This window comes from Siphateles boraxobius, unplaced genomic scaffold, assembly GCF_051911475.1.
Source record: "Siphateles boraxobius isolate OS27281-9 unplaced genomic scaffold, OSU_SipBor_1 13, whole genome shotgun sequence".
Lineage (NCBI taxonomy): Eukaryota > Metazoa > Chordata > Actinopteri > Cypriniformes > Leuciscidae > Siphateles > Siphateles boraxobius.
Window position 1 is genome coordinate 22,992,200 of NW_027508733.1, and position 27,801 is coordinate 23,020,000.

The 27,801-nt window shown below is 37.1% G+C and overlaps 1 protein-coding gene across 3 annotated transcripts in view; it reads right to left on the minus strand.

Moving 5' to 3' along the window:
* Positions 1-27,801, minus strand: part of nek7 (NIMA-related kinase 7) — an 80,302-nt gene that overhangs the window by 47,446 nt on the left and 5,055 nt on the right. For 2 of the 3 annotated variants that reach the window (XM_077226658.1, XM_077226659.1), the window contains exons 3-5: positions 25,750-25,787; positions 23,092-23,326; positions 3,236-3,315 (exon numbers count right to left, since the gene is read on the minus strand). In XM_077226658.1, coding sequence (XP_077082773.1) covers positions 3,236-3,289 — 54 coding nt within the window. In that variant the 5' untranslated portion in view covers positions 3,290-3,315; positions 23,092-23,326; positions 25,750-25,787. Of the gene's footprint in view, positions 1-3,235; positions 3,316-23,091; positions 23,372-25,749; positions 25,788-27,801 lie in introns of those variants that run through there. The other variant, XM_077226657.1, reaches the window with a different exon arrangement.

The window sequence follows — 27,801 nt, forward strand, 5'->3', positions numbered from 1 at the left end:
GACCGACGGGGTCACTCGACAGCGGCGTGACGCGGTTTGTACAGATTGCAGCTTGCAGGAGGCGCGAGAGCTCAAAGGCCTTGTTGCCGCTCTGCAGGAAGTGGAGAAAACAAAAATAACACACAGAGGTGGGAGGTAAGGGGCCAAGGATGCCTTGAATTGGGATGCTGAACAACTTTTATGCAACGCTTTCCATTAGGATAGTCACATTCGATGGAAATGAAATGTCAGCCAAATTTTGCAGGAAAAAAAAAGGCCAGTCTATTGTCAGTAGCGTAGCAATGTATAAAGCATAACTCACACTGAAGTCACTGTCAAACCAAACTGCTTTCTCTCTCAGTACGGAAAATTCATGTGACCAACTTGAACATAAGTGAAATCTGCGAGGAGAACTTTTCCATCCTCACACAAAACTCCCAAAATCACGCTGATTCCTATTGAAATGACTGTATTATGCTCACAAAATTTAGCTAAACAACAGTAAACAGTATCGCACCTTTCACTTCAAGGATGATGACTATACCAATAACAATAACTATAAAGTTTTAACGAATCGTACTAATTTTATGAGAATAGAATTATCTGACAAAAAAATTTGAATTCTATGAGAATAGGGAAGATCAGGGAAGTCCTATAGTTGTGAATACCACAACTGTAGCGATAACAGCACAGAGAAATTATAGTTGGTATGACTTTCAGAATTATTTTTTTCCAGATGATGAACGATATAAACAGTAGCAAAGAATTCGTCCTGCTTTAAAGAGCTCAAGCATTTAAAAACGACAAAACTATAGCACATTGATAATAAATATAATATTACCGTGCATTGGTGTGGATACTAAAATAGATATTCTTTGTGTGAATGGGCCTTTAGATCCATCGTTTCGGTTAAATAAATAAAAAAAGGTCAGAGAAGACGGAAGATGAAGCAAAGCATGCTGGGTAAATGACTCAAAGGGACAACACATCACAGGAGCAACAGCAAACGATGGAGGGTTGGCCACTGGTGACACGAATGTAAAAAGAGAAATGCAGACATGCAGCCGTATGACAGGGGATGCGAGATAGGAGGAGGAGGAGAATGACGGAGGACGGGGCGGCAGCAGCGTGGAGACTAGGTGTGAGCTGACAGCACAACACTGCCAGCGGCTGCCAAGGAAAGGACAACCGAAGCGCTGAAGAGGTGGTGGAGTAGCAGTGGTGGTGGTAGTGTTGGTTGGTTGGCGGGTGCTGGAGGGGGGATCTTCGCGGTGGGGGGAACAAGGCAGGAGATCCTGTTCACATCCTTTTCATCAACGTCTCTCTCCAGGCCCGGCCCATGCAATATTTATACCTTCTTCGCCCCGCTCCTCTTCAATCTGCTCCAGTATTTAAAGCCCTTGCTTTACAAGGAGATTTTGCTTCGTCGAAAAATCCGCCGTGACGATTAAAATCGGATCTGAAGATCTCGCCCTCCCACTCGCTCTGAGAGCAAATGTGCCATCAAATATGCACGCCTTACCGACTCATCCGGCATATCCTATGCATATCCATCAAACCTTGGGGACTTTAAGATATGATATCATATGCGTGATTGCATTCACAATTCAGCATTTCCGCTTGTTTTTTTTTTCAAGGGAATATGAGCTGAACTTGAATGCTTGTTGCGAGTCTTGTAAAAGTCATTCTCTTAAGCTGTCACGGTGTAATCCGTAGCCAGACTTACCTTGAGTGTTGCCTTCAAATTAATGTCAAATGTCTCATTTGTTTATTGATGACAGCGGGCCTTAAGTTTTCACCCTCAGCTGTACTCGACAATATTTTGTAAAATAAGACCGATCATTATGATCAAGGTCAAAAAAGCCGAATTCCAATTTATCGGCCAATGCGTTTTTAAATAGGCCAAGTATGTTTGAGAGAGTATAGGAGCCTAGAATGTATGAAATCCCAGAAGCAACTTGCAACCAAAAATCCCCCAAATACCCAAGAACCAGTTTTTAAAAACTGATTTAATACATTTCGGACTCCTGTAGTCTCTATGTCTGGGCTGAAACCATCCCAAAAAATTGATTTATGCACATTCAACATTTATTTTAAAACCTTTTGGATTCAGCTTTTCCCTTACCTTACCTATTGGTATCCATAAAATTCAATATATGTCGACTGGTTAACTGGTGGTCTAATTCAAATATAAATCAAAGTTTTCAAGATATTTAATGTTAGTTTGAACAGAATGCTCATGGTAAGTCTAGCAATTGATTATTCAATGAAACCGTAAAAAAGAAGAATGTCTTAATTTTTGAATTAAGAGGGACTTTTAACAATAACAAGCTTGGAAAAACACAGGACTTCTTTTTTGAAATTCTCTCCAGATAAGGGAAACCCAAAATACATTTTGTCAATCATCTACAACTTACAGTATAAACAAGAATGAGCAGTAACTTACCAACAGTAATATTTCAATACTGTTTTGTTTTCCATTAACAACACCCGATATTAATAATTACGCAATACTAAAAATATATGTCCATAAACAATAATGATGTAAGAATTCACAAGATGAAGATGTTTTTACAAATGACCAAAACCGGAATGTCTCTGACAAGGCACATTTTACTTTTAAAAGTTCTAATCTAATCCAAATCTTCTAAATATCCATTTAGTGAGGATAAAAAAGTTTAATGAATGATTTACACGCACAAGAAAGATACTGCTGTTCAGAAAGCTTGTATTGCCAGTCATTAATAAGCGAACAAAAATAATGGTGTCAGATGATTGGAGGAAATTAGTCTGGGCGTGTGAAAAGGAAGTACGACAAAAGAGAGATTAAGAGAGAGAACGAGGAAGAGAGAGCAAAAGACTGCTAAAAGCAGCAGATTTCCAACACCTCTGTCTCTGGCACTGGAAACACATGATGGCTCCTGTGTGCAGGAAACGTTGCTTGTGCAGAGAGTAGAATCTCATTATCACCTCTCACCCGGCACCGCAGAGAGACAGCCGGAGCAGACCGCCGCCTGTCTCTCTGCGGGTGGATTGACAGACACGGGGAGATTTGAAGGGGGCAGATGTGAATGTGGAAGAGGGCGACAGGCTCGTGCTTCATGCTGCTAAGCAAGCAGGTGTTGAGTCAGGATGGTAGACGCCGAAAAAAAAAAAAACTCAAGTGACTTTGTAGAACCGCTATATAATGAGATTACAAAAGAAAGTTTGGCTAGACTGTATGTGTGTTTGTGTTTATGTGCAAGAGAACACAAACCTGTGGCTGAAACACTGGCACCGGCGGCTGCTGGCCTTGTGATTGGGCGTCCATCTTGACAGCAGCAGTCCCTTACACCCCTGTGAAAGAAACAAACAAACTAAATAAGATGCATCAACCATTCCCGGCACGGCTACAGGAACAAACCCTCCCCCCGTGTGATAATCTCCAGTGAAGGTGGACGTGTGAATCTGGTAATAGAATTAAGGTCCGGAGAAGCACTTCTGACAATCACGAGCTTCCACGGGAATGGCTGGCCTGCGTCACCTCGCACGAGGAACCCGATCCGACGAGAACACAACACCCATTGTGTTAATGAGACCTGTCAAAGAGCCACGCTACTGGAGACCCTTCATTTGATTGTTAAATCAAATGTTAAAACTTGAAGCCCATTCTCCGAGTGCCAGATGAAATTATTGGGGGAAAAAAAGATATTCTTTGAATGGGTGTAACCAAATACAGTGGTCACAATACTATAGACCCACAATTACAGTATAAAACGAGAATATGTAGGCTACTAGGTACAGGACCAGGTCCACCAGTGAAACTCAATATTATTATCAGTTACATGATCTCTAAATCCTTCAATTAGCATACAGATAAATAATAATATGACTTATTCTGTTTTCTTCTGAAATCACTTCCAGTAGATTATGTGGAGCTTGGTGTTTTTGCACAGGGAACACGCGAATAATCAAATAACCACATTAAAACAGATCTAAATTATTAATCACAGACTAAATGTTCTAATTATTTGAAATTTAAACTAAATTATCCAATTACGTACATTTTACTGAAGCGCAAGTAAAAGACGCAATATACGTTTGCCCATGCCATTGGATTCCATCGTTGGGCTATTTTTAAAATTGATTTCCATTACAAAACCAAAATATATTTAGTTTTAAATTCTTCTTTTTTAGAATTTTGTTTAGAGTTAAAACCCCAAGTCTTTTTTTGGTGTGAAAACTGAAGGTAGACCTTCAAATTCAGTGTGTAGGCTGGCAACAGTTATAACCCTGCCAATTAAAATGTTTGAAATATGAGCATAAAAATGTAGTTAACCTTGTCCACTTATCTTTTTCAACTCACATTTTAAGCAGACCACACTATGACCCACACTTGATGCACATTCAGAGATTAATTGTTTAACCTTAATTATCAACATTTACCGATAACTGTATGTAGTTAAAATCAGCCCGCTTTGTTGAAGACATTTTCCTGTTATCATTGTATAGCTGCAACATCTGTATTGTGTAAAGCGCTATATAAATAAAGGTGACTTATATAAATTAGCCAATTGACAGCAATTTGTTTTCAAATACTGTGGTGGTCTAGCCTGAGTATTGAGCAAAATGTGTTACTTTTATTTTTGAATAAATTCAATTTTAATTCAAAAAACCATTTACATGTTATTTGGAATCATTAAATAATATCTGTCATCCCGATCTGTAAATATCCGTTTTAGGACATTATAAAAATTAAATAAAAAACATACAGGTTAACCATAAATGTCAACCCAAAGATTCCTTCATTATTTTTACACACAAAAACCAAACCTTCAATAACGACCGCCCATAAAGAACCTAATATCTGCTTGTTGAGTCTACTGCTCCTCAAAAGCCTACAGACACATTAATGTGGGCACAATAAAGCGTATGTGCAAGTAAGAAACAGTGAAGACGAGTCGTCTTTGCAGAGCCGACGATGAGAAGGAATAAATTAGGCCTGAGCTCTCGTCGGTGACAGAGAGCAAATACAAAAGATGGCTGCGCACTTTTCTTTACATCAAGCCGGGAGATGGGCCTGTGCGTGCAGCAGCCATCAAAATTTTTAATGATTGCTCGGTTGTCACTTCACTGCGGCGTGCAGCTCGGGTGAGCTCGCCGTGTCCTCACTGTACTGAAGGAATATGAGCGAGGGGTTACACACAAAAAAAAGAAACACTCCTTTCATAGAAAGGCCATTTACATGTCGCTCACCGCGGTGAACGTCCGTCTCCCCGCGTTGTCAAGGCTGAGTGGATCGAGGAGCTCGAGCCAATTAAAATACCTCATGCCGGTGAACGGAGAAATAGAGCTGAAACTGTCACCATGGCAAAATAAAATCAGCCCGGTTTGTTGAAGGTTAATAACACTAATTAAGCACCAACCCCGCGTCTGAGATTTGAGTGGCAGTGCAAGCAGGACAGGGTTTGTTGCCACCGGAGATTTGGTTCTGTTAGCCATTTTTGCAGTTTAGCTAAATTTGTCTCCCCATTAAGGATTGTAGAAACTGCTTGCGTGACGCATTCTCTCTGGGGAAAAAAATAGTCGTTAAAGCCACACATTTAAACAGCCTCTCTACGAGTATGTAATTAGTATTGGAAGAGTACGTTTTTAAATTAATTAAACACACCTCAAAATAAGGTACTTATGAAACACACTCTAAGTTCTTCCTTTACAAAACTACGATTAAGGTGAATAATTCTGGGCACAAATTAGCAGTTTGAGATAGTCGTCAATGGACGCTCCTGTTGGCAATGTATTATCTCCCTATTACGATTTTTTTTTTACACTATTTTACGCAATTCCATTGATCAGACCAACAAATCAAAATACAATCACACAGGAACAGTTGAGTTTTAAAGTGAACATGAAATACTGTTTGTAAAAGTGACATTTCAGGGGAGGACATGAAGAAAATGATTGTATTATAAAACAAAAATAGTAAGATTCCAATGCTTCGACGATTAAACCGGATGGATGGATGGATGGATGGATGGATGGATGGATGGATGGATGGATGGATGGATGGATGGATGGATGGATGGATGGATGGATGGATGGATGGATGGATGGATGGATGGATGGATGGATGGATGGATGGATGGATGGATGGATGGATGGATGGATGGATGGATGGATGGATGGATGGATGGATGGATGGATGGATGGATGGATGGATGGATGGATGGATGGATGGATGGATGGATGGATGGATGGATGGATGGATGGATGGATGGATGGATGGATGGATGGATGGATGGATGGATGGATGGATGGATGGATGGATGGATGGATGGATGGATGGATGGATGGATGGATGGATGGATGGATGGATCTATGCGATTATGCAGCAAAACTGACTTGTGTTGTTAGTCAGCTCCCAGGCCTGACGGACGGACGGACGGACCCATCCATCCATCCATCCAGACGGACCATCCATCCATCCATCCAGACGGACGGACGGACGGACGGACAGAGTTTAATGGCTGATAATCCCCTCTGCAGGTGTATATAATTTTGCCCCTTTGGTACAGAGTCTGACTGGCATTTGCCAGTGTCATCACGGGATGGGTTGCTCTCATTGTTGGTTAGCTTTACTTCAGTTTCAAGCAGTTCAGATTGAGGCTGGCAGCATAGCTTCTCTGATTGACCTATTCCGTGTCAAAATGACTTCAGGGCATCAGCAGTTTCCATCTGCAGCCCTTTTGCCAACACTCTCATTAACAGAATCAATTAAAAATGCCACATGATATCAGCACAAAAGCGCCCAAACAAGAATGATTACAGGAGTCGCATGCTTTGGAGATGACATACACCCTCACGCAACACATTTCGACAACACCCAACTGTCTAGAGAAACATTCATCTGCGCTTTTTCCACTGGCTATTTACGGTGGTTTAATCCACGTGGTTTACAGCTGCACTGCTTGTAAAATGAACATACTGAAAAGAGGCCGCGGCAACAACTAAGAAGCTATACATAGCTTAGAATGACAAAAAGGGCCATTACGTGCCATGATAACAGGCCTGGGAGCTGACTAACAACGCAAGTCAGTTTTGCTGCATAATCGCATAGAACGACTTCACACTTTGATCTGTTTCTTCACTCACTCCATTAAAATTATTGAAAGCTACATTTTCATTATAACTAACATAAAAAAGATAGTTAGAGCTGTGGCTTGGTGGTTAGAGGTTCTACATATGGAGACAAGGTGCCAGAAATTTTAAGTTTGAATCCAACATTGACTACGTTTACCTGTGCACCGATAATGTGATTATTTCCAATAATCAGAGTAAGGACTTAATCGCAGTAAGATGTTTACATGACACCACCATTATACACATGAACAAGTCAGATACAGTAGGCATGTTACCGGCCACTGTTTTAATCTACTTACATCGAATGCAAAACACATTTCTATGGTCGTATTGGAAGCTTATCCGGCGCCGTGATGAACATCGCAATGCTGCTGTAACTGGGTTAGCCAACCTTGTATCTCTTTCTTTGCATCTCTGGATGAAGATATGGACTGCGCAGCGATTTGTGTTGACAGAGTTTAGCGATTCGGAGTAGAGGGAAACATCCAGAATAAATGTCACAGAGTTCATTCATGAGGTTTTACGTCTGAGCACAGGCACACTTTGGTCAGAGCGGTAATAATATGATTAAGGTGATTATATGCCTGTTTATTGATATCAAAACTGACATACGCCACTTAGTTTAATGTGAGTATGGTTACTACGAATAGGCCTATGAGTTTCATCCCTAGTTTGATCGAAGTATTGTGTTTACGTGAGGTAAGGTTAAATCGCAAAAGAAAGTCGGGTTGTACACTTAATTAGCCTATGTGGAAAAGCTGTAAATATTACATTCAATATGAATTCTGGATGCTTCTGCATGTCTTTGTGTGAATGAGCAGCATACTTTCATCTACTGCACATACTCAGGCAGGCGAGAAAGTTTAGTTGCACTTGAAGTCGTGACAGAAATGTATTACAATTTGACATAATACGGAACAAATTTTTGAAAAAACAGAAATAGGAAAAAATGGGCCATAAAAATACAATCCCTTTCAGAACTTTCCATATTGTTCAATGAAAATAATTCAACAAAAAGGTCAAAAATAAAATTAGAGGAATCTTGCTGCCATTGCAAGTCTAGAAATTATTATAGATTTTATCAACACATTTTGCACATTAACATTATTCATTTTTACATTTATGAGCAACCACCACTAAAATATGTTGATTTATATCAGTTAACATTTCTAACATTCCTAACCCTTTCCTTAAATGCTAAAAGAGAACAAGCAAGAAGTCTTTATTGTGCGTGGGTGTCCATCATGAATCAATGCAATCTTTAGTTATGTGGAAATTATGAGTAATTGGCAATTTTACAAGGCATCAACTCCTGGAGGCTGAAGAGATTCTATATCAAATTTCCAATAAGTGCACATGGACTGCATACTACTTTTTTTTTTTTGAAGCAGGAAAAGTTAATCAAAGAATAGATTCACCCAGTGTTCCAATGTCCAGAATAATAAAAGTGGACATAACTCAACCTATGGGTAGCCTAGCAAGCACAACAGGGCAACTTAAGTGATCATGTGATGGCAGGCTGCCCTATATGTCCTTTATTCCCTGTTTCTTGGCTTCTTTTTCATGCATGGAAAAGAAAGAAGTAACAAGAAAGGATGGAGGATTGGATCAAGGAGTCTGGATGATAACTGGTTCTGGACCTTAATTAGCCTTTCCTCACAGGTGTTCACGCAGACCAGATCATACGCAGATGAATTCAAAAGTGCATGAAGGAAAGGAAAGCCAACAGTAGAAGAGAATGGTGTGAACAGCACATGAAAGGCCGCTTTGAGCCTGTGAATACAGTTAAAGCAGTGGCCATAATTATAAGAATCCTTTTTATGACAGTGAGGCTGATCATTAATGATGGAATAGTTGGAAATTAAAAAAGACCGAAATTTGCACATTTATTTTAATCAGTGCCGAAAAAGAAACATGAGCCACGGAGAAGTTCAAGACATGTTTGAAGTTTCAAGATGTGGCCCTGTTGATTATGCAGCTATTTAACGATGCCATTTATGAATTTTAACTTGTCAAAAAGCACTTTTGATCTACTATCTGACTAAGTGGACAATTAAGATATTTAACACAGTTCAATTAAAGAATAATGTTAATGATACACACACACACACACACACTATAATTTATGGAGTGCAGACTGTTAGACAGGTAAGGGCACATGTAAATATGACATTTATTATGGGTTTATGTGAGGATTGTTTGCAGTTCACTTAAATTAAAAGCGGTTATATTTTTTAAGCCAAATAAATGTAAAAAATTGATAGCTTTCAATTACACTGCAATGTTGAATGGCTATAATTAGTGTTTAAAATGAGACATCAGTAGCTGTATTGGTATCGGTGATACTGGCCTTCGTTCATAAAAGATTAAACAAGTATTTAAAATATACTGTCTTTAAGTTGTCTCTACATTAATTTGGAGATTAACTGTGAAATTATTACATAGTAAAATATATTAAAAACTTATAAAAATGTATATGTGTATATATGATTTCTTACTGGCCCAACTCATATACGTTATTTGATTATATTAACTATGCAGGATTTAATCAATGTCAGTTTAAATTGACCCTTAAACAAATGCATATGTTGCACCATATGCTCAATACACTGCTGCATTAATGTTCAAATATTACAAAGAATTTCATTAATCTCAATAAAAGTTCAAGAAGCTTTATGTAAAGCAACAAATGCAGCCTAACTGTATAAAATCCTGCAGATATACAAATGCCGCATCCCACTAGTTCATCTAAAGGGCTGTTTTCTTGTACCCTACAACGATTGCATTTCCATAAGGAACCAAGTCTTGTGGTCTTGAGGGATTCTGGCCCGGCCATCCATATTCCTGCTCGCCGCCTATTTATAGGCCTCCTTTACATTTTTCACTTTCACATTTTATAGGGTAATGATTATTTCTCAGCGGAAGTAAATAGCACAGCACAAATGGCCTCTGCATGTGAGGGCCGGCTTTGATTTATACCCACACACAAAGTAGTGCGCAGGCCTTTGCCTTTAATACCTGACTCCATGTTACGGCAAGTCTCGGAGGAGCACACTTTTGAGAGCACTACCGTTCTGCTATGGGGTCAGAAACCCGCTAGAGTAACGGCGTGCGAGCGTTTGTATCTCTTCCAAGTCGGCCTCCTTCAATCACCACACACACGAACATCGGATGCGGCGTAGGAGGCTGGAGTGCGTGCAGGTGTAATGATCCACTTCACGTATGCTTGAGTCAAAAGGACGTGGCTCGGAGGAGCTGGCAGGGCAGCAATAGACCCGGGCCACCTCGGCCTGCTGCCTTTTGTGTGCGTCTTCTCGAGGGCCAGTTTGATGAATCAGTTCTGGGCTTGGGCTTTTGTGAGTGTGCCGTCAAGCCTGCAGGTGTTTTATAGTGGAGGGTCTGAGAGGGAACAGTTAATTACCCAGCAGGGGCGCGCAGATCCCCAAACGCTGTTTGATGTGCAGAGCTTGATCGTGCTGAAGGGAGTCCTAAAGTGATGCAAATAATCCATTAGAGGGAACTTGACTAGCCTGTTGTCTGCGCAAAGATGACCGATTTGAATAACACAGGATAAGGAATAAACATTTTATCCAAATGCACTGAAAACATTCAGACCTCTTATAGTTAATGAGAGGATTTTAATCTTTATTTTTTTCTTTATATCGGTTGTTTACAATGATTTTAGGGCAACATTTTAATTTACATGTAAATTAAAAACAGGTAAACAGTTGTACATAAGGGATGCACCGAAATTAAAATTCTGGGTCGAAACCGAATATTCTGGATGTACTTGGCCGAAATCGATAATTACTAATTTCCTATTTTTTTGTATAATTGTATTAATTTTAGACTTCTTAATTGATTTTATTGAATCTGAATTTAAAAAAAATAAAAGCAATTAACCACACTTTAAAAAACAAGTAACACCAAAATTGGACAAAATATATTAAAATAATATTAAATATCATTCCTGCAGGTCTCACACTTATAATGAAATCTATCTACATCAACAAATACTGCTTATATAAATAAAAAATATATAAATGTATTATTTATATATATATATATATATATATATATATATATATATATATATATATATATATATAACATGTATATTGTATAGTTATATATATGTAATATTTCTTGTGTTTAACCAACAAACAGCCCGAAATGAGTATGTGCAACTGGCACAAGCCAAAAAAAAAAAAAAAAAAAAAAAAAAGTAGTCAATCAACATTAATAAACCGCCAAATATGAGGTTATCTTTGGGGGTAAAACAACTGCCACATTTGGAACCACAGAAAGTTTTTTTTTTTTTTAATAATGATACCAGCTGTCATAGCATGTTCAACGAGCTCTTAAAAACACATGCCTAAAATGAAAGTAAATTATGAATGAACATAACAGATTACCATTCAGTGACACAAACATTAATAAAGTCCCTCGACCGAGAAACAAATAATAGATGATATACAGCACTTCTTAACACCAAGAAGTTTCACTCTACAATAAACAATGAACATGTCTTTAACATGTCAACCTTATATCTGGTCAAACAGGTTGATTTGAATGCGTCAAAGTCAAGAACAGCCCATAGACAAACTCTTCAAACTCACAACACAAAAAAAATCATAGAAAGATAGGTCTTTCTTTAAAGATTCAATGAGTTGTCAAGTAAATCAATGTTACTTCCTGATTGACTTCTAAAGAAAGCAGTGCATAGAGACATTAATCTGATAGATCTCAGCTAGATCGCATGCACCTGCAGGCATTTTTTTTAAAGTGTCGTCAAAAACAGAATTATTGTTGGGGGGGGGGGGGGGGGCTATTTTTAAAGAAACAAAAGCTCTGATCTAAAAGGTGATACCAAACGAGATACCTCATTTAGCCCCAGTTCTAAGGAAGAGCTACTCTTCCCAGAATACACTGCAATTCAGTGGAAAACAAATGCTGATTAGCATACTTCTATTTTATTTAACCCCAAGTGTAAATGAAAAATAAGTAAATACAACATACTTAATTAAAAATTGATATTACAATTTCAAATGATCAGTTTCAACAAGAATTATTTTACCTAAAATGTGTGCAAAACAAAATGTTTAATAAATATATACCGTTTTATCTAATATTTGTGTGCAATATTTCATTAAATATTTCATGTATGTGTGTGTCATATTTCATTTAATAAAAAGGATTGATTTAAATTGAGTTAAAATAACTATTTTAACTAAGACTAACGATTTCTCATTAAACATGAAAAAGTATCAAATTCAAATCCAAATAATAATTTACTATTTTACCCAATAAACTGTGTGAAATACATGATTCAATACCGAATGATATCAATAAAAATAAAAAGTTCAATCTACATAAAAACGAACCATTTTCCCAATACTTTCTATATTTTAATCAATACTGACAAAGGTGTCAATTAAAAAAAGCTTAGTCTAAATAAAAATGTGCTACTGTTATCAGGATTTATTTGAGTTAGGATGTGGCTATGTATTCAGAAGACATCAAGGCTAATATTTCACAGCCAACAAATGTTTTCTTGCATGATACAACTGCTTGCTATTTGTGGCCTGAAGACCCCTGGCTGTACCCGTGACCCTACGTGCGGCGGACCCCTTGTCACGTGCTCTAATGAGGACTAAGCCATGTCACTGACCACAAAGTTCTCCAGCTAACCCCTGACCGCGACAGGATGTGACAACTTCCACTTCGGGCCTAAATTCCTTTTATTTGCCGCAGCCAGAGGTCAAGGCCACCAGCTGCAATCACGCTAATAGAAGCCTACAGTGAATATCCCTCCATCTCTAGCTCCTGGGCCCTTTCTTCTCAGCTAAAAGTTTGACAACGATTTCAGTGGCGTCCCAGCAATCACTGAACGCACGATACATTATTACCGTTATGCTCTGTATCACGCAGAACCAAAACAACAGATGTTGATCATGCTTCATTTCTCTAGAATATTCATGATGCAATAATCGGACGCACATCATAACACGATTTCTTATGCGGCCTTTGACAGTTCGTCAACATCACAATTCAGTCGAGGAAAGAAGTATTTTGTGTTTTTCTGCGAAGCATAATGCTACAAGCCAATTAACCATTTCAACACCTCGGTCATGCAAAGAGATGTGATATCTAAAATGTATTGTAAAAACCATGTCAAAATTAGGGATGTGCAAAATAAACATTTAACAATATTTTTGGAAAAAGGAACTATTTTACCAAATATTCTGGTGTAATAGTTCATTCAATATAAATATATATATATATATATATATATATATATATATATATATATATATATATATATATATAAATCTACATAAAAATTTAACTATTTTAATAAATATTTGAGCAACATTTAATTAAATACTAAAGTACCAATTACAAAGTTCAATCTACATGAAAATTTTACTATTTTAATCAATATTTGGGCAACATTTCATTCAATACTACAAAGTATCAATTAAAAAGTTCAGTCCACATAAAAATGTACTGTTAACACAAGGAATTAGCTAAATTACATGTTTTCAAAATCAACTGCTTGGTAGGTTGATTGAACAACTAGTCTACTAGTTTGTTCTAAGGAAGTCATATTACAATATATGCCAAATAATATAGATTAAAAAAGTCAACCTTACTAATCAACTGGTGGCAATTAAAAGCGGCAAACAGGGAGAAAAAAAAAACCAAGATTCAGCCTTAGTGCCGGAAGGTTGAACGGAAGTTACCAAAGGGCGCTCAGTGGGGCCGTTTATTGATGCTGGCCGTTCATGCAGTGAGGAGCTCACAGAAACACTGAGAGGTCTATTCTCCGCCCCATCTACCATTAGGGACTTACCTTTCTATGAACCCCTTATATGCTTATTCATCAATTGCCCTTCACCCCTTTCATGAAAATACATCTGTAAAACTCAAACCATCTCATACCACTATCTACTAGCAGTGCTTCTTCCTCAGAACACAGAGCAGAACTTAAAGAGAATGTCTTTGGTGAATCTTTAATGTGGCGCAAAGGATCTGCCCTTTTCATGAGAGATAAGGGTGCTGGGGGAAAGCGCTGTAGTTGTACAAAGATTGTAGGGCTTGCATTGCTCAGTACTGAAGTCTTATGCCCCATTCTCAGTGGTTTTACTAACCCTCTACGCACACCTTGGCGCACAGAATCGCCATTGGCTAGTACATTTTTTTGTTTGTTTACTCGCCAGACTGATATACTATTATATATGGTTGAATCATATATATATATATATATATATATATATATATATACACAGGTCCTTCTCAAAAAATTAGCATATTGTGATAAAGTTCATTATTTTCCATAATGTAATGATAAAAATTAAACTTTCATATATTTTAGATTCATTGCACACCAACTGAAATATTTCAGGTCTTTTATTGTTTTAATACTGATGATTTTGGCATACAGCTCATGAAAACCCAAAATTCCTGTCTCAAAAAATTAGCATATCATGAAAAGGGTCTCTAAACAAGCTATTAACCTAATCATCTTAATCAACTAATTAACTCTAAACACCTGCAAAAGATTCCTGAGGCTTTTTCAAAACTCCCAGCCTGTTTCATTACTCAAAACCACAATCATGGGTAAGACTGCCGACCTGACTGCTGTCCAGAAGGCCATCATAGACACCCTCAAGCAAGAGGGTAAGACACAGAAAGAAATTTCTGAACAAATAGGCTGTTCCCAGAGTGCTGTATCAAGGCACCTCAGTGGGAAGTCTGTGGGAAGGAAAAAGTGTGGCAAAAAACGCTGCACAACGAGAAGAGGTGACCGGACCCTGAGGAAGATTGTGGAGAAGGACCGATTCCAGACCTTGGGGGACCTGCGGAAGCAGTGGACTGAGTCTGGAGTAGAAACATCCAGAGCCACCGTGCACAGGCGTGTGCAGGAAATGGGCTACAGGTGCCGCATTCCCCAGGTCAAGCCACTTTTGAACCAGAAACAGCGGCAGAAGCGCCTGACCTGGGCTACAGAGAAGCAGCACTGGACTGTTGCTCAGTTTTGCATGTCATTCGGAAATCAAGGTGCCAGAGTCTGGAGGAAGACTGGGGAGAAGGAAATGCCAAAATGCTTGAAGTCCAGTGTCAAATACCCACAGTCAGTGATGGTCTGGGGTGCCATGTCAGCTGCTGGTGTTGGTCCACTGTGTTTTATCAAGGGCAGGGTCAATGCAGCTAGCTATCAGGAGATTTTGGAGCACTTCATGCTTGGATCTGCTGAAAAGCTTTATGGAGATGAAGATTTCATTTTTCAGCACGACCTGGCACCTGCTCACAGTGCCAAAACCACTGGTAAATGGTTTACTGACCATGGTGTTACTGTGCTCAATTGGCCTGCCAACTCTTCTGACCTGAACCCCATAGAGAATCTGTGGGATATTGTGAAGAGAAAGTTGAGAGACGCAAGACCCAACACTCTGGATGAGCTTAAGGCCGCTATCGAAGCATCCTGGGCCTCCATAACACCTCAGCAGTGCCACAGGCTGATTGCCTCCATGCCACGCCGCATTGAAGCAGTCATTTCTGCAAAAGGATTCCCGACCAAGTATTGACTATTGAGTGCATAACTGAACATAATTATTTGAAGGTTGACTTTTTTTTTGTATTAAAAACACTTCTTTTATTGGTCGGATGAAATATGCTAATTTTTTGAGATAGGAATTTTGGGTTTTCATGAGCTGTATGCCAAAATCATCAGTATTAAAACAATAAAAGACCTGAAATATTTCAGTTGGTGTGCAATGAATCTAAAATATATGAAAGTTTAATTTTTATCATTACATTATGGAAAATAATGAACTTTATCACAATATGCTAATTTTTTGAGAAGGACCTGTATATATATATATATATATATATATATATATATATATGTGTGTGTGTGTGTGTGTGTGTGTGTGTCACCAAATCAGCTTATCTTGCTAAAATGGAACAGCTTTTTTAAATATCTGAACGTGCACTCTTAACACCTGTCATTATGTTATGATATTATGATAATCAAGCACTATTTAATGATAGAACTGTAATTAGAACTAAAACTTAGTATGAATGCATTTTTGTCATTTTAAAAACTTAGGACTGGTGATGAAAATAGATCATAGTAATACGTAGATTATATTTACTATTATAAAAAGATAATAATACTACTACTAATCACAATATACTAACGCACTAAGGATTGATGACCTGCTGGGTTCATGAATATTAATCACGTTATCAACGTTCGCACGAACTGATTTACTGAAATCAAAACAGGGAAGGTAAAAGATGAGCGCCAGCCAATGAGATTGACGTTTGCACATTAGTTCTGCCCACTACCGGAGAAACCGGCATGTCTTCTGCTTGTTCTTAAAAGCAGAATAATTCCAAATGAACTTTATTTTGACAGGAAAATACAACAAAGAATGCTGTTTATATGTAGGCTCTCACTCTTTGCGTGTGTGAGAAACAGCGGTCTCTGCAAAGCAACGGTGAGTCGGCAGTGAGCATCACAATGGTTCCCTCGACAAAAACCCAATAGGATTTTCCCATAGGCTTTTGGATTATCGTGAAAAAAGGAACAAGCTCTGTGATCAACAAAAGTTTGATACTTGCACCTTTTGTCCAAGATAATTTTCACAGATGTCAACAATTTTGAAGCCTAAATGCAGTCGCAAGTAGGAACCTAAAGGTAAGCTATAAACCAACAGCACCACGGTTGCTCGACATCAACGTCACCATCACTTAGCTTCCGACAACTAGTTTAAGTAGCAAATAGTTTATAAGAGCACAATTATAAACATAACGAGGCAGTAAAAGCGGACTGAGTTTACATTTTTGGCGTGATGACGTTTAATGTCCTCCAAATGCCCATTTAGCCACTTGTTAGCAACCGCCTTTTTCAAGAAACATAGCCTAATAGCTTAAAAAAAAAAAATCACAAGTGGGGTAATATTGATGCATTTTATGTCGTCGAATACAACCTGAAAGTGTCTTGAGCTTGTGTTCACCACAGACCTTATTTCAGCCATTTAATCAAAAACCCATTGACTTTGGGACAGAGTTTCCGCTAGAAAAAAATGGTGCCGGTCAAAGTGACCGGCAGAGGTTTCGATTTACGGACATTTTGATGATATGCCGCTCAAATATCGCCTCTTAATTAGTCAAGTTGAGGAAAACTGGAGGCAGTCTATGTAACTTAAAAACTGACATAATCAGGCCGTATAGAATGCAACATGTTATTATTAGCTTAACTTTCAAATAGACGGAAGAAAACATGAACGTCCGATTGGCCGCCAATTGTTTTTTACTATGGTTTCACACACATTCACTTTAAGAAACATTGAGGCACGGATGTACCTAATACAAATAAATAAAATATCTCCAGTTAACTAGCAGATCATTGATTTAGTTTGCTATTAAATAAGAGATCTAGCGATAAAATCTGTTGTTTTTGAAATCAAGCAGAGCGCTCGTGTCCGCTGCTATCAGTTGCATGGACGATGCGCTGCGCGAGTTGCGCAATCTTCACTCGGACGCGCGTTTCAATCTATCGCCGTTGCGGTGACTCTCTATTCATTCCGGTGAAATCACAGAATAAAATGCACACAAAGTGTCCTTACTTGATATAGACTGTAACTATGCACTGATGAACATATTCAGTTTTGATGAGAGAGAAAAAAAAACGAGTGCGCGGATTAGAACCACTGATCTATAGGCTATAATGAGATGTTCCTGACTCACCATCGTCTGGCCTCTGAAAAAAGCTTTTAAGGCTAGTCTGCCTGAAACTGGCCACATTTGAAACTTCTCACTCAATCGTTCGTTGTTTAGGTCTATATTACAGCCGTTTTAGGAGTGCGCTTTATTTGAAATGCAGCATGCGATGTTTCATACCTTTCAAACGGTAGAGCCTGTTCCTTTATATTTATAACATAGCCAAATATCAGTGTATTTTTGCTTTATACATTTTAGGCTTATTCTCAAATTCAGATTGTGTTAAGGGGGCGGGATTATTAGGCAATTTTAATCGGACAATTTGACTTGACAGATTTAATTTTGTCGGACATTTCATTTTTTTACCGGCCAATGTCTGGTAATTACCGAACTACGGAAACCCTGCTTTGGGACGATGGAACCAAAAGTGCTAAAATGCTAACTCGCTTCCGCGTTTTGGCCTACATAGGGAATGGGATTACATACTACACCACTCTATACTCCCAAAACTGAACCTGAATCAAATCTAAAACGAATCAGGGGCTTGAGAATCGGAATCAAATTGGAAAATCTGTTTTCACATACTCAGCCCTACTGAGTACAAATAAATCATAACTATATGGAGGTTTATTAGCTAATAACTGCATTTTAAAAAGCACAAGACAGCACAGCAATCGGTTGACTTTACTGATCAAGTTGGAAATGATTGCAGAATAAATGCTAACTTTTCTTCATAAATCACAATCCAAATTGGTTGCTTAAAAGGAGCTACAGTTCTGCCAAATTGCCAGTCCTTAAAGCTGAGCTTGAATCAATAATTTTCATGTTTTAGAAAATAAAATAATTACTTCAGTTACTGGCAACATTAAGGTCTACCCAAATCCACCAGTAATAGTCTTGTGTTCCTACTGCTGTTGTACTTTTAATGGTCGACGAATGCTCACGACAAATGACAGTAAAAAAAAAACACACTTTGAATATCATAACAGTGCATTTAAAAACGCTTGGCCTGTTAACAATCAGAGAAAATGCTTGCAACATCAAAACATCAATATCAATTAGATTCCCTGGGATATTTTTTGCCGAAGCCAGAGTGAAAAAAGCATGGCTCAGCGCACGGTTTGACCCAGAGACCTGGAGATAGTAACGTGACAGACTCCTTGTTCAAAGAAACTGGCCTGCTTTCATCTCCGGCTTTTTCCCGATCCGCACTGGCCCAAGCCATCTGCTTTATTCTAATACGGGGCTTAAAGATGCTGTTTTTTTCAAGGCTTCCCAAGTACGATAAACAGTCTTTATGTAGCTCACCCCTGTTTACAGCATGCAGTATGCTGTGCTGTAAAATATTCACTGTTAAACTGTCAACGATGCTGGCCCCTCGCCCGGACTTCACAGTATGGTGGCACTCGCCCTCAGTTTACGCCCCCTCGGCCCCCCACCAATGCCTGCTCGCGTAGAGGCCCAGGAACCGGCCCATTTCTCGGGACCAGAGCAGTTCAAACGCCCCACGAGCTTCCAGTCTTGGCTTCAGGCACGTGTAAAGTTTTTTTGTTATTCAAAGCCCTGCAAAGGCACCGCCAAAGGTTTCCGAGTTCCAACTTGGCATGACTTCTGAAAAACAAAAAAGTGCCACAGCTTCCTCCTGCAGCTCTCGAGCCGGCTGTTTGTTTCCCTGACTGATTGAATGCAGAGAGCAGGGTCCTGTCGCTGAAGATCCCAGAACGAGGGGGTGTTACGTCTCACTACAGCCACAGACCTCGACAGCCCTTGGGCCGAAGAAACTCAGCAGAAAGCTGATGAGTGTTAGTATGCCAGGATGGCGTGCCCGGCTATTTGCAACACTCGGGTATTGCGTATTAAGAGAGACAGCCTTTCAAAACACACGGCCTCTTGCCTTCTCTCCATGTCATCCTGTGTGAAACATTAAGTGTAGTTTGCAGTGAAGACGTAAGAAATGCCGATAGCGACCCGTACGAAAAGACCGAGGATGTTCTTTTGGATCCCAGTGCATATTTATTAATTTTTTTCTCGTATTTTGTGACAAACGCAGGCTGTCAGCGTCTCCATTACTGTGTTTACAGTGGCATATGCATCGTGTAATTATGCTATGAAAGAGTTCATTTCCTGAGGAAATCTAAAGTAACGAGAGAGGTGAAAGACGATGACATATTTCACAAACATTTCTGCCTCGCAAAAATAACTCAAATTGTGCCAGATCAGCCTAAAATACAAGTCATGATTACTTCCCGATAATGACAATAAATTTTTTTTATATAAGGACAAATAAGGACAAATATGAGGGTTAACTAAATGATATTCTCTCAAATATTGCATAAAAATCAAATGGATATATTCAAATCTCCTCAACTTGAATTGTGATTAAAGTCTTAAAATACTTTGAAAAGTCTGTAAATGTCCCATTTACATTTCACCAAAATGTGTTTTCCAGCGGCCAATAAAATATCTAGAGTGTTGACTGAATGATATAGGCTATTTTAAATAATTGAACTTAAATGTCAAATGATACAGACAAAAAAATTATTAGATTGAATTAAATGGATAAATATTTTACAAAATATAAAAAAAAATTTATACAGAAATTGAATTAAATGGATAAATATTTTACTAAATCTAAAAAAAAAATTATACAGAAATTGAATTAAAGGGATAAATATTTTACAAAATATTTTTTAAAAAATTAATACAGAAATTAAATTGAAGACATTTTAAGATTTTTTAATACACATTTTTAAAGGAAGTTCGAAAATCGATTGCACAATCGATCGGACCAACCAACACAAGTTTCGAAAACGAAAATAGCGAATCAATTTTAACCAAATATGTACACTATTCATTTTAAACGTATTAAAGAAATAAAAAAAAATAGATGTAACAAAACTCACAAACAAGCAGAAAAAGAAAATAAAGAATTCCGAAAGTGCAGTAGGCATTGCGAAAGCTAAAAAAAAAAATTCCCACCAATTTTACGCCCCTACAGTATCAATCGGCTGCTGCTGGTGTTTTGCAAAAAAAAAAAAGGAGGACAACGGCGATCAACCTGTGCGACATGAGAGACGAGTGATAACCCATAATAACTTGAGGAGTTCGATATGGACTGTAGATCAAACTATGAAGGACAAAGTTGTATGCAAACTGTGCGATCGAGAGTTCCCATATCATAGAGCAGCACTACAACTATGAAGGGGCATAAGCAGCTTCGTCATCCAGAAAATTGTTTGACATTTCTTATCATAAACACAGCCATGTTGAAGCCTGCAGTAATGTTTTTCATTGATGTTATGGCAGTCCACTCTGCTTATTGTTTTTCGAGAATGTTGGACTCCTGTTTGTCACTGTGCACGACACTTCACGGCAATAAATCATCAGAAATATTGCAGACTTGTGCATTTTTGAACGTCCTCTTTACGTTTGTCCTAATGCCTGTTAGATGTGCGTTGATTGGGCTATATTTGGCGTTGAAAATGGAAATGTCTTTACACATGGAAAATCGATTTTACAATCGATTCAATGAACACTTATGTCTCTCAAATCGAACAGGGTTTTTTCAAATAAGTGACAGCCAGACAAGTAGCACTGCAAAACTGACACAAGAAATAGGTCACATATCTGTGAATCGGCCCACTTTGAGGTTTGAGGTTGATGCTAATATCAGCCAAATATCATACGACTTACTGCCTGGCATATAACAATTCCCCTACTTATACTAGGCTATGCCCTAAAAGTACCTTTTTACTGAAGAAAAAGTACACTTTTTGAATGTGTAGCAGAAGATTAGACAAATTTTGGGACATACTACAATGTCATAACTTATACAACAATTCTATTCACCTTATTTTCCCAAATATGGAACCTTGACCTTTGCAACAATATGAGTTTTGTCAATATTAGAAAAAAATGAGATTATACAAGTGCAGTCAATTTTGTACAAATTTGAAACATGACACCGCCCACTTGGGGGAGGAACCCGCTAAAAAGTTATTAAGTACCATTTTTTTCTAAACGGTTTTCACAGGATGACTTTTGAGTGTTTAAGCTTTCGACGGATCAGATACCTAATATATGACAATTATTTATATAGTAAATACTTTATAGGAAAAAAAGGGACACTGACAGTTAACAGGTTAAAATAATTTAATGTTCACTTCATATTTTGCAAAACTGAAAATAATTTACATTCCTGTTGTTGCTAGCTACATCCAGTATGAATTCCTTTCTTCAGTGAAACTCACTGCATCATCTATCATAGAATGACAGTTGAAAGGTGTCTCAATCTGTCATTCTAATATCAGATTTTGATTTCCACAGAAACATAACATGGGTTTGGAAAGACCCGAGGGTGAGTGAATGAACAATTGTGGGGTGAAATAATAGCTATAACAAGCCAAGCACCACTATATTTCAAAGTTTGCATAACCACTGTATTTACAATTTTGTGCTGATTCATTAATGTTCAGCGTCATTCTGACAAACCCTGTCTCCACAGTAATTTCACCGGATTTATAAGGTAATACACTGCATAGACTTCTAGGCCTACTAAAAATATCAGTGACCAAAAGACGTGATAATAAACTCGTCCCCTGATTCACTCGTATCATTGTGAACATTATGAAGGAGGTTCATCATGAACACAAAACAAGTGACAACGCGTTGCTGTCAACAGCTGGAAAGTTTTGCCAAAGTAAGAAATCCCTCAAACTCACATAAAAAGCTTAGTTATGACTTATCTATAGGAACAGCGGATTAAATATCTTTGCTATTTGGTTTTAAGGTTATTTTGCCAATGTCAGAAAAATTAGGAGTGAATTTCTCTCAACATTTCTACTGCATGTGTCACGTTGACAGACGTTAGCTTAGCCACAATGCTCTAACTAACCGTGCCATGTCACTGCTAGAAACACAACCAACACTCTTAAAAGCAGCCCCAAACTAACTTTCAAAACAGGGTAAGTGAATGTCTGAGTGGATAAAAAATGTTTCAATGTTAAATCAAATCATCAGAAAGTTTGTCTCGGGTAAATTACAGCCACAGAAGCGGTAGCCTAGCGCGCTAACTCAAACTAGCCCAAAGTTCGGTCAACTTTTCCTCAGCCTTTTCTGTTATAAGCTCGTATAACATTTAGCGCATAACGTTACACATTGCCTCACCGACTCAAAATGTCATTGTTGAATGACAATAAACATGAAAAAGTGACTGTCAGTTTTTGAAGTTGACAGGAGGGAATGATGTTAAACTCTTACCAGGAAGTGCCAGTTGAGTTTCACGCGCGCTGAACTGGAACTCGCGCCGATGATGATGATGATGATGAGGAGGATGAGGATGGTGTCCCAGACTGTCAAGGTCGAGCTCCTGTTGAGTTCCTGCGCTACGCCGCAACACCAACGCGAGCTGTTCACGCGCGACTATAGAGAGTGATGCGTGTTCTGTTCGCGTCAGTGTGTGCGTGTGCGCGCTCCTTGACACGCCATTCCAGACCTGTGAAAGTTACACACACATCCCAGCATGCTCGAAAGAGAGGGCGGGGAACTTCACATAGGCCGATAACTTTAACATGCACAGAGACAAGAGTAAAGTAAGGCTATGCAGAAAGATGCGTTTCAGTTATAATTCTATCATACATCTCATATCACTTGTGTTTTTCAATGCTAATCTATTTTATTCTATTAGTTTCTAATTTAAAGTTAGTCAGCAAGTCTATTCTGCTCTATTCTCCAATGAAGGTTCACATCACTTCTATTTTGTTTTGTTGTAGCCTACAAGTGTTCTATCATATTCTGAAGGTTTCAGTATTCTGTTTCACGTCACCTCATCTATTCATTATTCACTAATATTCTGTTCTTTTTCACTTCAGTTCTATTCTGTATATTCCACTTAAATTGTATTCTTTATTGCAATTTTCACCTCACTTCTATTGTAATGTATTCTCTTGTATTTCAACACACTTCTATTTTTTTCAGTTCATTAATATTCAATTGTTTCACTTCAGTTCTATTCTCTAAGTTTCACTTCAATTGTATTCTATAGTGCAAGTTTCACCTCACTTCTATTATAATGTATTCTCTTGTATGTAAATTTCACCAAACTTCTATTTTCTTGTTTTTTTCAGTTTACTAATATTCTATTCTGTTTCTCTGTATTTCACCACACTTCTATTTTCAGTGTTTTAAGTTTTACCTCACTTCTGTTATTGTGCTCTATTCTCAGAGAAAGGTTAACACCACTTCTATTTTATTTTTGCACTTTACCTCTGATCTATTCAAGTTTTACTATTCATTTTACTTTAACAAACTTCTATTCTAATCTATTCTCTTGTGTAAATTTCACCGCACTTCTATTTTATTCTGTTCTGCTTCAGTTCAAAACCTTATTTTCTGTTTTACTTCAGTTCTATTCTGTAAGTTTCACTTCAATGTTCTGTATCACGACACTTTCATTTCACCACATTTCTATTTTAATTGACTTTGGTGTATTCTGTAAATTATGCTTCACTGCTCTTTTATTCTGTTCCGTTTCAATTTACTAATATTCTATTCTTATTTCATTTTTGTAAGTTTCATTTGATGCCTATTCTTACCTGTTCTATTCTGTATGTTTCACTTCACTCCATTTTCTTTTTCACACTGTTTTAAATGTTTGCTGTTTCACCTCACTTCTATTCAAGATTCACTTCACTTTCACTACTATTTTAAGTTGCTTCAGTTGACCTACACATCCGTTTTAATTTCCAAACTTCATTTAATTTAATTTTATTCTATTCAATTTAGATAAGTTCTATTGTAGTCTGTTACAATCTAAATTTTGTGTTGGAATATAGGAAAAAACAAGAAACATTTATAAGAATTCAAATCTTAAATACTGACACTGCAGAAACATGATCAAAGAAAGCAGTCTACCCATAATATGATGATTTACCAGTAAATGTGAAGATACATTTCTATCGCGAACTGATTTTGAATCATAATTTTGGCTACCCCTAAAATGGCTTGTACCATTAACTTTACCTGAGCTGTTGAAATAAATTATGCTATAAAACAGATTCAGTATTCCTCAATGAAAAAAAAAAACAGTGAAACGCAAACTCAGAATATTATGCAAACTTACAATAATTAAATATGTTAAATAACACACATACTTTATGTATTTAATCTCACTTTATTAACCAATGCCTTTGCTTCTGACCTTCGCTGATCTAATTTATCCAAACAAATAAGCAAAAATGACTTTAGATGAACATCACATTTGTGTTTTTTGTGTTAACTGTGTTAACACTACTGTACAGGTATGAATTTGCATTTCCTCCAGTTTGAGGCTTATTCATTACACTTTTGTTTTTGGAAAGGGCCTTTACATTCGCCATATGTGTGTGTTATTAAAAAACAAACAAGCTAGTCCGGCCCAGGTGAGTAAAAGTAACGCCGAAGTAACATAACACATTACTCCCCATTAAAAGTAACTAACACAATTAGTTACTTTTTTAGGGAGTAACGCGATATTGTAACATCAATTTTAAAAGTAACTCTCTTCAACATATACAGTACATATATATATATATATATATATATATATATATATATATATATATATATATATATATATATATATATATATATATATATATATATGACATTATAGCAAATTACATTATCACTAATCTCCTTCCTATTTCACTTTTATTTATTTTCCTTTCTAATTTTATTTTATTTTATAAATGTCTGTTTCTCTAAAACAAGTAAAGTTTTACCATTGATCATATATAATTATATGCTCATATAATGTCTAATCTTATCAGAAAAACTAATGAACAAACAACATAAACATCATAATTTGTTGTGATTCACATGTTACGCCACAATTCACCATTATTTATCCACTAACTTATTATTTGGGTGTGGAAAGGCCTGTGATACAAAACGATAACCACATCAGCATATCTACACTGTAAAAAAAATAATATGATCAATAAGTTATGACAACATATGTTTTTACATTGCTTTAACTCATCAAAATGAGTTAAACAATTTTCAACTTTTTTATGTTATACAAGATTCAACTAATTTTTTAAAAGTCAGTTTAATGTAATTTAAGTTGAAATGACTTAGACATCCTTAGTTAATTGTACTTTAAAATTTAAGGCAGCAACTCTTTTACAGTAATCTTGCTAGTGTCAAAATAAGGAAGGCTATTTTTTGTTTACACCTCATCAACACATCAACACTCAAACTGTATCAATATAAATAATATTATGTGTTGTCAGCAATAAAATTGCTGCAATAAGCCGAGAGGATACTATACAGTACTATAACATTCAAACAGAGCATTTGAGGGGAGCATTTTCTGTTCCGGATAAAGAAAGTAACAATGTTTTCTACATTTTGACAGTTGATAATCAACAAGTGTTGTGCGCTGCTTTTCTTTCTTCTTTTTTTTCCTGTCTTGACACTTCAATAGCAGTTCTGCTAACCTCCTCACAAATACCATATAAGAAAGGTAAAGCACACACTGTGTGTTTTCCCCTCTTCTTGAACAAGCGTTGAAGATTAAAAGAAATGTCTGCGGAAAATCTGTCAATTCTGTTGGCGAATAACGGCAAGCTGGAATTTAATGGCATGAGTTATATTGGGCTCCCTCAACACCCACATTTTGCTCTCAATGAGATCAATGCTGCTTCATGACAGATAGGGACTGTCTTTAGTATCTTCAAATTTCTGGTTTCTGAGGGAATAATTAGATAGATGGATAAGAGGCAGCTCTTGTGACTGCACACAGGAGCTCTGGTTCAACACTGCAGTCTGTTGTCTTGAAATCTGTGTAATAATCAGATTGTGTCGATTGTTCTAAAAGTAGAACGACGGCAGCTACATAATGTTAACTCTTTTTTTTTTTAGATATTTGTTTTGCCAAAATCCTTGTTTGATTTCATTTTTTTTTTTTTGGAATGTAGATGAGCTTCCTCGTGTCTTTTTTCGGGTCTTGTTTGTCTTTACCCCCAGACAATGAACTTTTTTTGGTAGTGCAGGAAAGGGTCGCGCGGTAGCGCATTAAAAAACACCCAGCTTGATTTGATTTATTATTGCAGCTGTCGATAAGAAAGTTACATGATTCAAATATTCATGTGTACGTGCATTCATGTGAACACACGTGTGACTTTTGTCTGTTTCCGTTTGCTTGTGTGTCTGTAGTCATGGAATTCGACAGTTTTGTTTTCTATGTTTTCATGAATGTAACCATATACATCTATATTTTTTATTGTCACTTGAGGACCATCTTTTAAGCGTAAAAGATTTTAAAATATACAAGCAGAGATTTCCATATATGTCAATCTCAGTCTTTATATTTCATTATTCTTCATTTAATTACAGTCAGAATGCATTATTTCGGCATTGACTAAAAATAAAATGTTAATTTACAGTATGCAATCAATTAAAATAAAGCACTAATACTTTGAATAACATTTAATAATGTCATTTGAATAGATTAATATGTGATCAAAATTATGATCCTAAATTATTATGATTATGAATTGATTCATTTCTGTATGGATATAATTGAAAATGTGTATGATTTAGAAAAAAAATTGCATTATTTAGAAACCAGTTTTACTAATTAACTGTGATTTAAGAATTGTAGCATTTTGGGTGATTTTGTGTGTCTGTACTTACATGTATGGTTAAATTTAGAAAAATGTAAGTAGACATAAACAACAACAGAAAGCCTATTGAAAGGCTAAACAAAGCAAAGCATTATTATATTTTACTAAAATTTTCAGCTTCAGTCGTTAGCTGTTGTTTTATAGGCTTGTTTGTGGTAGTGTTCAAGCACTGTGAAAAGTTTAAATGTTACCTTAAGGTCCGAATTTGATATTTAAAAATGACAGACAGACAGACAGACAGACAGACAGACAGACAGACAGACAGACAGACAGACAGACAGACAGACAGACAGACAGACAG